Raw genomic sequence first — 17013 nt, 5'->3', positions numbered from 1 at the left:
TCATACATTTTACCACTTCTTCAGTTAACACTACAATCGCAACACCTACATCGTCTGAGTCATCCTCTAATACCCAAAAACATAAATCAACCTTACCCGAAACAAGTCAACACTTACCTCCAAATAAAAATACACATTTGAATTCTTACGAACCCCAAGTAACTTCGAACAAAGCAACCGGAAAAAGAACCCTAGAAGATGCAATCACGCCACCCTCCGAAGAAAACTTTAAAAAACCTAAGCTTCAATTAAAGAAAAAAACCAAAACTGATGACAAAAACTTAAGAAATGATATACCAAATCTCCAAACATTATTGGAACCAGTTAGAGAATATGTAGAAAGGGAAAAGCAATTGTTAAGCTTCGATCAAGTAGTGGATCTATTCGAAAATATACAAGGATCAAAAGACATAATCAGCGTAACAAAATTGTACTCAGAAGACTCGTATGTACTTATAAAGTTTCTAACGGAATTACATTCATACTACATCGACAAAAGAATGAAAACCATAAGCACCAAATTAATACGAAAACTTGGCAAACACATAGGTTTACTCTCTACAGTGAAAACTTCATTATCGGAAGAAGATTCCGACTCATCGGTAAATAATTCCTCTAAAGAATAATAATATCACTGTTGACTTCATGTCTGTTCCATCACAAGTCTTAGGAAAAAACATGGATATTAAAAAACACAATAAGTTATCTTAAAGACTCAGAACTGTATCAATTATTGTAATTTTTTCTACCTTTACCTGTATTATATTTTTTAGGTCGCTAATAACCCTTGTGGTTGCAGCGTAAATAAATAAATAAAAAAAAAAACCTGAGTCAGTAGAGTTCAGTAACTGAGATAGTGGGTTCATCGTTATACAAAAAAAAGTGGACTTAACGAGTTCTCCTGGAAAATGGATCGGTTAATTAGAATATTTTCAGTTTCGATGTTGTTTTCACCGGGTATTTGAAGGTTATATGCTTATATGTTTTAAGAAGGTGACTGTGCTATCATCGACTTTATATATTTTCAATATAAGCCATTCATGCGGTACTGAATCAAAGGTCTTCTTGTAGTCAATGAATACAGTAAAAAGGTTCATTTTTTTGGTGTACGCCTGATTAGAAATGGCTGATTCAATTATAAGCTGTTTTTTGAAGCCCATAAAACCCTTAGCGCATCCTTTCTATTGAGGCTGTATGATATTGTTTAAAGAACAGTGTTGGGCTACACAGGATGTGACCAATTTGTACAAAGTTACAGACAGAGACAGAGATAGAAGACAATATTTGGGAGGTACTTGACTGGATCTTGGGTATCATTTTGATTCGGTATTAGATAAATGGTTCCCTGAGTAAGAAAAGGTGGTATTTCCTGCGAATTATAAATAACATGATTTATTAATATTGTTAAAAGCTCAGTTTTTTTGAAGTTGCTCACTTTAGTTTTAAAAAATATTAAATTAAATTTTTAAACTTTTATAGGCTCACTGTAGATATCGTATTATATCAACAATGACACAGTAATTTTTCAATTGCTGAATAAATAAAAGAAACACTTTTACAATGATTAAATTTAAGACGGTTTTTTAAGTGGAAAAATAAGGATGAATGAGGGTGACAGTGCATATTTATACATTAAAAATAATAGAGAATCTCATGTCTGTTTTACAATTATCTCTTTAAATGTGGCAAAATGTGAACATTTGCTAATATTAGTTACAATAATTAAAGTGCGTTAGGATTATAAAGGAAAGCTATACAAAAAAATTACGGAAATACTACAAGAGTAAGTCTCAAGTTTAAAGTATTTTAATAAAAGTAAAGTAATATATAAACTTCATTTTCATTAAAACAAATATTGTTTTTGACTTTTTTCCTTACATGACACATCAACCACGCAGTGTTATTAGCGTGATATAGAATTGGAAATTAACAATAGAATATTAATTATAGCAATAGATAATTCTAAGATTTGTCGCCATTCTATTTCTGGCATCGTGTTACTATCTTCTGATCTCTAGTTGTGGCGTTTTGTTTTACCCTGTATATCATAAGACACTGCAAGAGATTATTAATCTTTTTGCATCTCTGAGATAGGTAATGTAATCATTTTCGAGTGTGTTTATAATGATTATAATTATTACTCTCTCGATTGATCTTTGTTTTGCCTAGATATTTACGCTGGAAATAAACAAAAATTTTTCCGCTGATGCAAGAAAGATAACGATTTTTGAGGATGATGTCACTACTCGATGAACGGGCTGCGAAAGCAGACGATTTCATTGTTAAAGTCATGAAGAATTTTGTCGTCGGAAATTCGTTAGTGTGGTAGTCAAAAAGAATAGCTTAGGGTTTAAACGAGGAAACATCGTTCTCTGTGAGTTTTAAAAACCGGCAAATTTTCATTTAATTTCATGAGTTTTGATAAGAAAAAAGTGATTTGAGCTCGAAATATTTTTTGGCGGTCTTTGTAAAGTGAGATAATTACCAGTTTGTTGCTGTATTTAGTGTCAAGGGATCTGATAACAGCGTATCTGAGGGCTGAGTGAGCCTACATGGTTTTGAGAGAAAAACAATCAGCCGAGTGTTGAAAAATCATATAGTTATGATCCACGATAACTGAGGCCCAGTTTTGGTGTTTGTTAGCCTCCATTTTCTGTCTTCTATAGGTCGAATACAGATTGTTTAAAGTTTGTGTAAGACAGTGTTTTTTGTATCCAATTCCAAGGTAACAAACTTTTTTATAACTTAAAAAGAAATAATCAGCCAGTGAAACGATTGGTTTTGTTAAATATTTCTAAATAAACATTTATCTTTAATATACTAAAAATAAATATAAGTTTAATGGATCAGCTGATTGTCATATTTTAGTTTTTATTTAAATAAAATTAACTTTTGATAATTAATTAATAATTCAGAAAAGCTTGGTATTTCATATCGACATACGGCAGTTATTACATATTTTCTGCTATTTGGTACATAACCATATTTTTAAAGTCTGTTTTGTTAGAAGATTAAATGTAAGATTTGTTGATAAATTTAGATATTTTTATTTGCTAGATCTATTTGAACCAGAAGTTTAAAATTTCTTTTAAAAAGATATTCACCCTTGAATTTTTTTAGAACAGAAAAACCTTTTTTTCTCGCCAACAAGAGGATTCTTTTAAACGGCGTCCTATTTTAAATAGTTTAGGAATCTTCTTGTGTAGCGTTGCCCAGAACATCTCTGTAAGTATTTTTTTAATTTTTTTTTGTAGTTAGTCCTCCCATTCCTCTCACAATAAAGAAATCCTTATCCACGACTCAGCTCTTCGACCAAAACACGAGTAGCCGTTCGGAAACGTTTCAATTTATTTGCTTACCCTATCTCCAAGCCCAGTAATTGCTCAGTACCCCTTTCAACCCCCTATAAGCAAATAAATAATTGCTACTTCCTATGTACAAAGGAGGAGACAAACGACTCTGCAAAAATTATAGGGGCATAACAGTTTTAAATGTCATCTACAAGATATTATCAGGAATTATATATAGCCGCCTGGAATCGTTTTCGGAGGAGATTATTGGTGAATACCAATGTGGCTTCAGACCAAAGAGGTCAACTATAGAACAAATACATATGTTAAGAGGTATACATGAAAAATGTGTTGAATATAACATACCTATTTACAACTTGTATATCGATTTCAAACAGGCGTTTGATGGAGTAGATCGACAAAAGATGTTAAAGCAACTATCTATGTTAGGGATACCCAATAAGTTGGTTAAACTTATACGAATGACTCTGGAGGGTTCCAAAGCTATGGTGAGAATAGATGGAGGTATGACGCAGGCCTTTGATATTGAAAATGGAGTTAGACAAGGTGATGCCTTATCAACAACACTTTTTAATCTAACTTTAGAAGCTGTTGTTAGAAAACTGGATGTAAACGGCTGTATTAATACAAGATCTATGCAAATATGCGCATATGCGGATGATGTTGCCATAATAAGCCGCAACAAAAGGGTATTGAGCGAAAAAGTCATAGAACTGAAACGAGAAGCTGCTAAGTTTGGTCTATATATAAATGAAAGCAAAACAAAATATATGGAGTGCACAAAATCGAATGAACGTGAGAATCTGAAGGTAGACAACCATACCTACAAATATGCCTCCACTTTTCCCTACCTAGGCTCAATAATAAATGACAACAACATCAGTCAAGAAATACAAGCACGGATTCTTAGCGGTAATAAGTGCTTTTATGCATACAAAGACTTAATGAATAGTAAGTTACTGAATCGTGAGTCTAAGCTGAGAATCTACAAAACAGTAATTAGACCAGTGGTCACATATGGATGTGAAACGTGGACCCTCTCAACCACTGATGAAAATCAACTGAGAATATTTGAGCGCAAAATACTAAGGAAGATATTTGGACCAACCCAATGCAGCGATAGTTCGTGGAGAATTAAAATGAACCACGAGCTGGATGAACTAATGCAGAGCGCAGATATTGTCAGATTTGTAAAATCACAAAGACTAAACTGGCTTGGTCACCTAGAAAGAATGCCAGATAATTGAGCTGTAAAAGTAGTCCAGAGATGGAAGCCCCAAGGAAACAGAACAAGAGGAATGCCCCGTAAAAAATGGATAGACGACGTAGAGAGGGATCTTAAAACCATGAACATCAGGCAGTGGCGAAGGAAAGTATCCGACAGGGCAGAATGGAAGAACATTGTTAAGCAGGCCAAGACTCACAAAAGGTTGTAGCGCCATTAGAAGAAGAAGAAGAAGGGGGATAAAAGGGAGTACTGAATAATCACTGGGCTTGGAGATAGGGTAAGCAGATAAATTTAAACGTTTGCGAACAGCTACTCGTGTTTTGGTTGGAGAGCTGAGTCGTGGATAAGGATTCCTTTATTTGGGGAGGACTAACTACAAAAAAGAAATAAAAAAAAATACTTACAGAGATGTCCTCGGCAACACTACACAATAAGATTCCTGAATATTAAAAAACTATAAAACTCATATTTTACATATAAACCTTTAAATTGATATGAGAGTAAATTTTATTATATTAAAGATTAATAAATGTTCATTTAGTAATATTTAACAAAACCAACCGCCTCACTGGCTGATAATTTATTTTTAAGTTATAAAAGAAGTTTGTTACTTTGGGAATGGATACAAGCACTGTCTTACACAAACTTCAAACGATCTGTATTTGACCTATAGAAGACACAAAATGGAGGCTAATACACACCAAAACTGGGCTTCAGGTTTTTCTGGATAACTATATGATTTTTCAATACTCGGCTGCTTATTTTTCACTCAAAGCCATGTAAGCTCACTCAGCCCTCTAAAACGCTGTTATCAGACCACTGACACTAAATACAGCAACAAACTGGTAATTATCTCACTTTACAAAGACTGCCAAATAGCATTTCGAGCTCAAATCACCTTACGATCTGGATTTGACCCATGGGAGACACAACAGCGAGGCTAACAAACACCAAAACTGGGCCTCAGGATATTCTAGGATCACTCAGTTCTCAGAATATACATACTTTATGGCTTTCGGAATTAATTATCTGAATAAAATTGTATGGAGAAAATTATATTCTCAATATATTTAAAAGATATAAAATAAATTAGCGATGAAACGGGAGAGATTATGACATGATTGAAATCGTGTAGGTGTACAAGAAGGTCCTACAAGAAAATTACAAACTGGATACTCACCGGATACCAATTATTGAAGAAACTAGTAAAACCAAAAAAATTATACTCCTTTCTCATCTAAATAACTAAATAAAACTTTGCTCTGCAACTAAAACCATTCCTCTTCAAAAAACACAAAACGCATTCTTAAAACTTTTTTTGTCCAGTAAGTTGGACACCCTCACTATGCTACAGGGTGTTGCTCATTTCAAGTCTTGATCGGAGGTGCCTATATTGTTGAAGAACCTGTCAGAGCTCAAGTCCAGTTGCGCATGCCAAATTCTATGATAATTTTCAACTTAAAATTTCTATGGTAATATGGTTTGCCCAACTAATAGGGATTATAAATGACTATTAATGTAAAAATTATAATTAGAAATTGACGAACGTTACATCATCCTTAAGAATCGTTCTCTTCCCGGCATCAGCGGAAAAATTGTTATTTATTTCCAGCGTAAATATCTAGGCGGAACAAAGATCAATCCAAAGAGCAATTATAATTATTATAAACACACTCGAAAATACTTACATTACCAATCTCAGAGACGTAAAAAGATTAATAATCTTTTTCGGTGTTTTTTGAAATACGGGGTTAAACGAAAATGCTACATAGTATCCCTAAGTCGGTCTCAACTCCATCTAAGCAACTAATTAGCGGTTGGAATCTGCTTCTTTTTGCTCTGCTTCAATTATATTGTCAGACATTCGTATTATGTGTCTAAGTCGCTGTGTTTGAATGAACCTTTGGATATCTGGTTCATTAAAAAGTTGGTTTAATTAGAAATTTTATCTTCTGCTCCAATGCCCTTGATCATTTATAGCTCCAAACATTTTGCGAGGCATCTTACGCTCGAATATCTCAAAAGTCATTCATCCTTTTGCATTAGAGTACATGTTTACGCTCCGTATGTGAGGACCTGTGAGGACCAGCCTCCTCAGTAGTGTTTTGTATATAATAATTTTAGTTTTTCTTTGGATATTTCTGGAGTGGAATTGGTTTTGTTTATGTGCTTTATTTGTAAGGTTTATTCGCTTTTAATTTCTTCGCTTGTTTTGTTAGTAATAGCGAGCCAAGATATGTAAAACTGTCAACACGTTCAAAGATATGACTTCCAAAGGCTGTTTATCGTTCCTTATTTGATATAGGATCCTTAGTAACTAACATGTACTTGGTTTTGTCTTCGTTGATGACTAGACGGACCCGTTTCGTAGCCGTTTTCAATTATAGGAAATATTGCTCAACATCTCGCTTGCTACTTCCTATTATGGCAGTATCATCAGGGTATACTAAGATTTGTATCGATCTATTGTAAATAGTACCGCCGTCTTTAACTCGTGTATCTCGGACTCCTTTTTCCAAGGCAATGTTAAATAGGAGGCAAGCCAGAGCATCCTCTTTTCTGAGCCCATCCTTTATCTAAACAGGATCGATAATGTTCTCCCTGTATCCTAACACTGGCTTTAAGTTAGACATTGTCGTTTTCGTTAATCGGATAAGTTTTTCTGATATACCAAACTCATGCATTGATTGGTATAATACTGTTCTTTTGACACTCTCGTATGCGGCCTTGTAGTCAACGAATAGGTGACGGGTTTCAATGTTAAATTCTAATGTTTTCTCGAGGATCCGTCCTATTGAATGAATTTGGTCAATTGTTGATTTTTCTGCAGAAATCCGGCCAGTTGTCACACTGGAGCTGATCGTCTTTTTTATGTAACGGGCATATCACGGCTTGAGACCATTCACAAGGCATGATCTTATTTTACCAGACAAGAAGTAAATGTTTATGCAGTGCTTGTAGCAGGGCGGCGCCACCATTTTTGTAGAGCTCACTATAAATTTGATCAGTTCCTGGTGCTTTATTATTGTTAAGCTTTTTAATGGCTTGGGCTACCTCTTCAGTGGTAGGTAGTCTTTCGTTTAAGTTGAATAGATTTTAATCATTTCGATCTGCTACGGTGTTATCTGCTTCTTCGATATAATTAAACTGTTTACTTATTTCGTTTACATTTCTGCTGAACTTTCGAGTTTTGTTTTATTTCTTAGCCATTCTATGTTTTCTAACTTCATTTCTTTAAATTTTCTTTTGCTTCTTCTATATAATCTTTTTTCTTCCCTTCTTAGGGTCCACTATTCCTCCTCTGCTCTTCTTGTACATCTAGCTTGATTTGTCTTTAGGTATGCTCTATTTTTGTTATCTGTTGCTTTTTGGCACTACTCGTCAAACTATTCATTTTGTTTAACTAGTTTGGTTTTCCCCAATATTTCCGATGCCTTCTGTATTATGTTTTAACATTTTATCCACAATTCCTCCACCTTTTTCCTTTCCTCCAGGCTCTCTATTTCCTTATCCATTTGTCTCCTATACTCTCTCGCAACGGTTTCAATGCGCAGATTATTAACATTAATTTAGTCTTGTTTTATATGTTAATCCTTCTTTAGATTTGATATTCTTTCTCTGATTTTTATCATTACAAGAAAGTGGTCACTATCTTTGTTTGGACCTCGGTAGTTTCTGACATCCATGAGGTTGGAATAATGCCTTGCATCATAATATAAATAACATAAATTTGTGTATCATTTTATGGGGAAATCTTCCCCCTACTATTATGTTTTTGATGCTTGCAAAGTTTATTAGTCTCAACACGTTATCATTTGACTCTTCATGTAAGATTGCACATTTTATATTTGTCTGGAAAAATTGCTCTTTGTCAATTTTTGCATTAAGGGACTCAGAAATTATTTTTACGTCATGACGTAGAAATCAAACATATTCTTTGCCTAAGGTGTCGTAGATATTCATCTATATCAATTTTCGTTGTCTTTCTTGTCTTCCTTGGGTACGTGTACACTAAGTAAGGTATAGTTAAATAATTTTCCTTTAAGACATAGATAACATATTCTGTTGTTTATGTTTAAAGTTAAGGACCAATTGCTTTACCTTTTTACTGACTAGAAAACCACTGCCGAATTCGTGCCCGGTGCAATGTCCGCTATAGTATATATTGTAGTATTTTCCCTCGATAATTCCTGAACCAGTCCATCATATCTCTTGAATCGCTGTTACATCGGTTTTCATTTTATCCAGTTCTTGTGTTAGCAATTTAAGAGCGCCAGGGGCATAAACGATTTGTACGTTTCATGTGCAGATCCGTAAATCATTATTAGATTGTGGTCCGGCTTTTCTTCGAAGGACCATTTTTCCCGCTCTCGTTTGTCCTGACTCTGCTTCCCACTGGGGTTGGTTACCACAATTACCGCTTAGAGTTCATCCATCCATATTGGAAAGTTTATTTCGCTGTTGTTTTGATCTTCATAATCTATGGTATATTTTTCTTCATTTCTTTTGTTCTTTAAGAAATTTCGTGAACAGTTTGCGTCGCTTCAGTTTTTTTCATAAACTAATGCAATTATATTTGATATTTCCCTTTGGAATTTATATATTATATAATTTTGCTTTAACAAATTTATAGACTTAAGTGATTTTGTACCAGATATTCTTTTTACTTTTTTCCATACAGTTGTCATTAGAGTAGAGCTCTTAATTGTTGAAACGTATGTTATCCAAGATTCGCGCTTTGCTTTTTTGATAGTGAATCTGGCTATATGTGAAGTTAATTTTCCCAATATTTTTATCTGCTGAATCTATTATCAGTTTTGTAAAAAAATCTACTTCTTCATTCACATAACTCTTTGATTTATGACATGCAAGTTGTGTTAAATATGGTTTTGAAATTTCTTCCAATCCGCATTTTTAAGTTCTATTTTGCTTCTGGTATAGCTGGAGTAAGCTAAGAAGTAGTGAACGATTTATTCGACCATATAAAGTTAATTGTAATACTTTATGTTGAGTATAATTGCTTAATCGAATTAACAAGTTACTTTATTAAGTAATATATATGACAATTAATACAACACATAAACACACAAAAAACAGAATTTTATACAGTTTTATATCACCTTAAACCATGGATATTTGCCTATAAGATCGAGGCCAACTAAGTCACCTGTAAAATTTGTCAAACGAAGCCAATATTGGCAATTAATAAATAATGTTAAAATAACTTCTTACTTTCTTAAGAAATCGAAGGGTTTTGTTTACTTTCTTAAATTGAGTAAATTAATAGAGGAGCAGTAATATTTATTCCAGCAAACTATATGAATTCACTTTACTTACAAAAGTCACGTTTATTTTCTTCATAATTTTACTTAAGGCTGTTTTATCGGTGCACCAAAACCTAGGGACAGTGTTTTCTCTGTTATTTACTGACAAAATGTCTCGAAATTTGGACACGTTATTCGAAATTATGTTGCCTTTAAACTGATGGTTTTACTTTTTTTATTTTTTTGAAACTTCTGTTGAAAAATTGGAATATACTGTTTAACGTTCTATTATAACCAAACTTTTTACGCCCATCACTCGAAAGAGTTTTTTTTTCTGTAATCGTTGATTTTTGTTTCACCTTTCTGTGTCCAGTAATAGTCGAGAAAAGCGTGTTCCAATTTTAAAGAAAATTGCTAAGAAATACTGAAATCTAATAGTGAAACGTGTTACTCATCATTAGGCTTAGTTTCATCGTTATCGCCTTCGTGACGTCAAATCTCATGAACGTACGGTCAGTTATTTCGTGTTAAAACTAATTTGAATGGAGAATAATGTATTTGTTGTCATTAAACTACCCGTCGGCCGGCGGCACTGAGTAAAGATGGTCTCGCGTAAGCAGTGTAGAAAAGTAAGTGATACGCCCATTTCAAATCGCAGTGTACTTGAACTGCTAAAACAGCCTTAATGACCAGACCAGACACAAATTAATTTTAATATTTTATATTTATTTTTAGTGAAATATATACCACAACGATATGTTTTGGGTTTTATGGGATTTCTCGCATCTGTAATAGCGTACACACTAAGAGTGTGCCTTAACATTGCCATAACAAAGATGGTTGTACATAAAGAAAGTGCACATTTTGATCCAGATGCTTGTCCGACTGAAGCTTCTCATAATCAAATATTAACTGAAGAAGTAAGACATATGTTAGTTAAAATTTTTTGATTTTCTAGAGGTGTAGGTTATGTATCTCAAGGTACGTGCCTACTAGTAACATGACAGGGGTGTCATAACATAAAACATAACATAAAAAAATTAGAGTAGGGTCCTACAATCTTGCGTCTAGCAGCTGATAATATGGTGGTTGTGTTTAAAAGAAGAAGAGTACAACTTGCGTACACTCAAGAGACAAAGTGGAAATGACAAAAGGCAAAAAAAGTGTATAGAGGATACAAATTGTGATTGATAGGAAAAATTAACATAAGAACTGGATATTGTATAATTGCAGATAGACAAATGAAACAGGCAAAAGTTGTAAAAACAAATGAAAGAATAATGTGAGTGAAATTTTTATTTGATAGAAAAGTGCTGAACTATGCTTTAGCGTGTATATAACAAGTGTAATTGTGTCAAAAAGAACAAAAAGCTTTGCAGAATTAAATAGGAGATATACTTAAAGGGTATATTTATTTTATCATTAGAGAAAACAATAATATAAAGTAATTTTCCCTTACATATAAAACTGGAATATATGATTCATAATAACTTTATCATTCAATTAACAGCATAAAAAGGATAAAGACGAATGATAAGAGCATGCTACTAATAATATTTAACAAACAGTTGATGGAAGTTACATGTAGCTGCACTTAATGGGTTAATGGATGAATTTAATAAATGGAGTACCTATGTAGAAAGATTTGTAAAAGGAACAAAACTAATATAATCTGTAAGTTCAGGGAAACAAATCCAGAACTAATATGGTTTGGCCCAGTAAAATTACTAGAAATGCTCCAAAAACTTTTAAAATGTTGTCTAAACGAAGAGCATGTTCCAAAAGAATGAAAATAGTCTTATATTTTGATTATCCATAAACAAGTACAAAAACAGACGTAAAGACAAGGGCATGTAGGAAGAATTTATTCTAGAATTTTGAAGAAATTTATGAAGGAAAATAAATAATATAAAATATCGATAAATAAACAACCGGAGGAAAAAAACAGGATTTTAAACAGGAAGGTCTACTATACATAATTTATGTTTACTAATTGCTAGAAAAAAACTACTGGAAAAAAAAGATAGAATTCCAAGAGTTGACGACCGAAATTGTCAGAAATATTTAAGGTTTCCTACCTTATCTCTATTTTCATTTGTAGCTATGTTATATCAATATATATATATATATATATATATATATATATATATATATATATAAAACAATTTTATTTGGTAAGTTAACAAAAATTGTTTTTTCTTTTTAGTTCAACCTTGTAAGTATTTTGTCTTTTTTAGCTCTTGATAATAATTGTAAACACAATTGAAAGCTCGAGAATAAAAAAATAGTTAACCAATAGCCCTTTTATTGACTCCAACCCATCCAAAACAGTTATATATATATATATAAATATATATATATATATATATATATATATATATATACATATGTACATATATATATATATATATATATATATATACATATATATATATACATATATATATATATATATATATATATATATATATATATATATATATACTATACTATATATAGAAAAATTCATCTCTAACACGCAAATACCGTCTTCTCTGTGACTTTGCTTTTCTTAAATCGTGTCGTGACCATCAAGTCATTGCAAAATCTCTTCAAGTTAAACATCATACTAAATCTTCATTAATTTCCAAAATTCTTAGAACAACTGGTTTTTCACTTCTTCGAAATTCAATTCATTCCACCCAATGCAACTTAGATACAACAAATTCCCAACTTCTTAAAATTTACAATGACATCCACTCTTTTAATATCCATCCTTTATTATGGGATACTTTCGATCGTCTTTCTCACCAAAAAGACCAACACATCTCTGACAACAAAACCCAAACCCAGAAATGCAAACTGGACCAACTTATCTCTCAACAAAATCCAAAGCCCATTTCGAATCAACAACCTTATACTGTTGTATGCAAGATATCCACATATCCGATTCAGCTACCAAAGCTCTATCAAAAGGCTTCAATTTTTCTGTCACACCTCTTTCAATTCCAACTGAGAAAATCATTTGTCAAACTAAAAAAGCTATTTCTCATCTTCCATTCACATCAAAACCCCGAAGAAACACTATCTCTTATAAAATACTGCATGTCTAGTACATACTTTTCATTCCAAAATCATTTCTATCGTCAAATCAAAGGTGCCTCAATGGGATCTCCCCTCTCTCCCGTAATAGCTGATATTTTCATGGAACATTTCGAAACAGCAGCCCTTTCCTCATCCAATATCAAACCCAGCTGCTGGTTACGGTATGTTGATGACACTTTTGTCATTTGGCCTCATGCTAAAGACTTGTTAGATCTCTTCCTCTCCCACCTGAATTGAATAGATCCTAGTATTCAACCCTCATTTAACTATGACTTGTTTGTCCTGTGTAGTCATGAAAAAGGCTGTCTCGTCGCAGTTAAATATTCGCTTGAATCTTTAAGAGTGTAGGCGCAAAATGCATTTAATGTTTTCGAATCGTGAGAAAACTAATAAATATTTTTGAAAAATTTAAACGCAGAATAAAAGATTACATTATTACCGAGGGCCAAAAATCTCTTAGAATAAAAAAGTTTCTTTTGAATAAGATATTTAAAATTAAAAATCACACTTAAGTTTCTCTTCTTTTTCACCCCTGTAACTTACTAAAATAAACATTATGGAAGTTTATATATATATATATATATATATATATATATATATATATATATATATATATATATATATATATATATAGGTGTGTGTATATTTTGTATTTTATATTCTCACAAAACTTCCTCTTTTTTACGTCAGTTCACGTGTGATAATTCGGAATCAAAAAACAAGTTTTAAAAAATCCGAACAATGACTAAAAATTCATTAAACTATCTAAAGAAAGTCAAAAAGTTTAGAAACTTCATTGACGAATTTTTTTCGATCGAGGGAGCGGGAGAACCATGAGCTAGTCAGCGATATGGCGTAAATAAAGCTGATAAAATACACTTAATGAAGAAATTATTAAAGCATGACAACCGAAAAGACATTGAACAAACAGTTATTTAAAAATGGACTGATTGACGTTTTGGGAAATAATTTTCCACTTTAGGTTATATTAATATTTGTATGTTTTACCGCTCTTGTAATAAAAACTTCATAATACATTATTCCATCAATTCATGTTTTAGTCATTTTTAAACTTTATATTATATCTTAAAGTTACGAGACTAATTTGCAGGTCACAAAAAATTTATATCATTGGGATGAAACGACAAAAGGTTTAATCCTTAGCTCTTTCTTTTGGGGATATGCAGTTACCCATATCCCAGGAGGTTTGTTGGCACACAAATTTGGAGGAAAACATTCCCTCGGACTAAGTATACTCTGTTCGTCTATTTTTACATTGATGACACCATGGGTTATTATAACCACCAATGGAAACTGGATAATATTGGTAGTCTGGAGAATTATAATAGGACTAGCACAGGTAATAGATATATAGATACCGTTAATGTGAGCGGAATAATTTGCAATACACACAACTCATGATAAATACATATACAAAAAAGAGGAGATTCCGACCTTTAAATTTGTTATACAAGTTCATTGACTTATATTTTAGATAACTGTTATTTGTACACCTACATTACTTAATGTCTAAAACTCTCTCATTTAATTTAAATGTTTTAGGGTGTAATGCATCCAGCCCTTAACAATTTATTGTCAAAATGGATTCCGCTGTCAGAACGAGCTAAAATTGGTACTTTGGTTTATGCTGGAGGACAAATTGGTATGAACAATTTTATCTAATAAAACCATACTGTATACTATTTTGTTAAGTTTTTAGGATAACGTAAAGTATCAGGGACTTTCGAGGTGAGTAAATTGTAATGGTACATTGTATCCTGTGTTTATAAAACATTGTCTAGAACTATCTCTTCCTGAAAAGGATTAATCAAAGGACATAAAATAGTGCGTGAAAATGTATGTTGGTCGCCCTTTATAGTGCTTACCTTAATAATTACTATTGTCGGAAATTGTTCTCGTGTGAAATTTTCATATTATATATTTTATTTAATAGAAATTTTATTGGGTATCAATAATTATAATATCATTCTTAATTAAAATTGTAGGTTTTCCATTTTATTAGATTTTATTATAAATGAAAAGATTTCGTTAGGATATATGATAATCGATAAAATAAAATTTGTTATATTAAGATGGAGGCAGATAGCCGGGGTAACCAAAAATTGTTTTACAAGGCACTAAAGACGCTAAGAAAAGGTAAAGAAACAACGATGAAACAGGTGAAACGTAAAGACGGCACACTGATTATCAGACCAAATGAGATTATGGAAAGATGGAGACAATACTTCAGCGAACACCTAACACCAAAACAGCCGAAAGAGGAAACTGTAATGATAGAAGTAAAAGGAGAACTGGACAAGAAAATGATATTCAAATAGAAGAAGTTAAAGAAGCAATTAATAATACAGAGAGAGGTAAATCGGCTGGTCATGACAAAATCACCGCTGAAATGTTAAAGACAATGGGACCGAAAGAAGTTGAATTTTTAACCAAAATTATGAACATGGCTTGGAACCGATGTACAGTCCCCGAAGATTAGAGAATTGGCATAATACTACCAATCTTTAAGAAAGGAGACCCAAGTTCATGTGAAAATTATAGAGGAATTAATCTACTCAGTATCGTCTCCAAAATATATGAAAGCATCCTAGAAAAAGAATTAAGACACATCGTTGAACCACATCTGGATGAAGTACAAAGTGGGTTTAGGAAGGGACACAGTACGCAAGAACATATATTTACGTTGAAACAAATAACTGAGAAAGCTAGAATAAAGAACACAAATATATATATATATATATATATATATATATATATATATATATATGGCTTTTCTAGATATTGAGAAAGCATTTGACAGAGTGTCCCTTAAAGCAGTTTGGAAAAGTCTGCAAAATAGAAATATTGACCATCAACTAACAGGTGCTATCAAAAGTCTGTATCAAAATAACAAGAGTTATGTACGTAAGGATAACTTGGAATCAGAGATGTTTGCAATAAACGAGGGTCTAAGACAAGGAGGTGTTATGAGCCCCACACTGTTCATATTGATTATTGACGACATAATTAAGGAAACAAAAGCAAGTATACACAAAGTACATACATATCGGATATGGTAAAATACGACCGGTTGGTATAGCTGAGTGTGCATTCGCAGATGATCTCATGTTATGTGCTTCTAACGAAAGGGATCTCCAGAAAAATATAGATAGCTGGAATAATAAGCTGGCAATTAGAAACATGAAGATTAATGTTAAGAGAACCAAGGTGATGCTGATAGCGAAAACTAACCGAAATGTTAACATAGAAATTAACCAACAACTCATAGAACAAGTAGATGCATTCAAATACCTAGGGGTTATAATAGACAGAGAGGGTACCATGCAGAATAAAATAACAGAAAGAATAAGTAGTGCTTCAAAAGTGTACCATAATCCTAGTAGAGTATTCATAGGTAATCCGGAAATCAGCAGAAGAACCAAAATGACAGTTTATAAGACAGTATTCCGACCAATCTTGATATATGGAAGCGAGAGCTGCGTGTTAACAAAGCAATTAAAAAGCAAGATACAAGCCATTGATATGAAATATCTAAGACGAGTCAAAGGAATAACACGACGAGACAAAATAAGAAATGAAGATGTTAGAGAAGAACTGGGCACAGAATCTGTACTACATGCTATTGAAACACAGCAAATAAAATGGTTTGGTCATCTGTGCCGAATGAGCGACAACCGACCCGTAAAGCAGGTCTGGAAGGCTAAAGTGAAAAGGTTTAAAATCAGAGGCAGACCACGGAAAACCTGGGATGACGAAGTAGGGCAGATTTTGAAAAGGGGGGGAATGGAATGGTCAGAAGCTCAAAATAAGGCAAAAAACAAGAAAGAATGGACAAAATTCGTGCACAGAATGGAACAAAAAGAAATTCTGTATTTTCATTGGATTTAAGATGTAATGTATATCTGTAACCTGTATTTGTATTTACCTCACACTTTAGGGTAGAGTGGTGTTCTATTATATATATATATATATATATATATATATATATATATATATATATTAAGGAAATTATAGTTTGATTGTAATAATTTTTTGTTAGATTAAAAAGGAAACCAATAACTATAACTTATGACTCTGTTGTAGGAACAATCATAAGCAATCTTAT

General features: G+C 32.5%; 1 protein-coding gene across 4 annotated transcripts in view; it reads left to right on the top strand.

Annotated features, from left to right (window-relative positions):
- Positions 1-17013, top strand: part of LOC140440010 (putative inorganic phosphate cotransporter) — a 32886-nt gene that overhangs the window by 2482 nt on the left and 13391 nt on the right. Inside the window, exons 1-5 of one of the 4 annotated variants that reach the window (XM_072530240.1) lie at positions 1601-1783; positions 10539-10723; positions 13999-14247; positions 14451-14550; positions 16992-17013. The exon at positions 16992-17013 is cut by the window's right edge and continues 167 nt beyond it. In XM_072530240.1, the coding sequence (XP_072386341.1) occupies position 1783; positions 10539-10723; positions 13999-14247; positions 14451-14550; positions 16992-17013 (557 nt within the window). In that variant the 5' untranslated portion in view covers positions 1601-1782. Of the gene's footprint in view, positions 1-1600; positions 1784-2258; positions 2375-9903; positions 10433-10538; positions 10724-13998; positions 14248-14450; positions 14551-16991 lie in introns of those variants that run through there. The other 3 variants (XM_072530242.1, XM_072530241.1, XM_072530239.1) reach the window with 3 other exon arrangements.

The sequence above is a fragment of the Diabrotica undecimpunctata genome, chromosome 4 (assembly GCF_040954645.1).
Source record: "Diabrotica undecimpunctata isolate CICGRU chromosome 4, icDiaUnde3, whole genome shotgun sequence".
Classification (NCBI taxonomy): domain Eukaryota; kingdom Metazoa; phylum Arthropoda; class Insecta; order Coleoptera; family Chrysomelidae; genus Diabrotica; species Diabrotica undecimpunctata.
The sequence above is the reverse complement of the archived record's forward strand: the minus strand, read 5'-3'. Positions and strand labels throughout refer to the sequence as shown.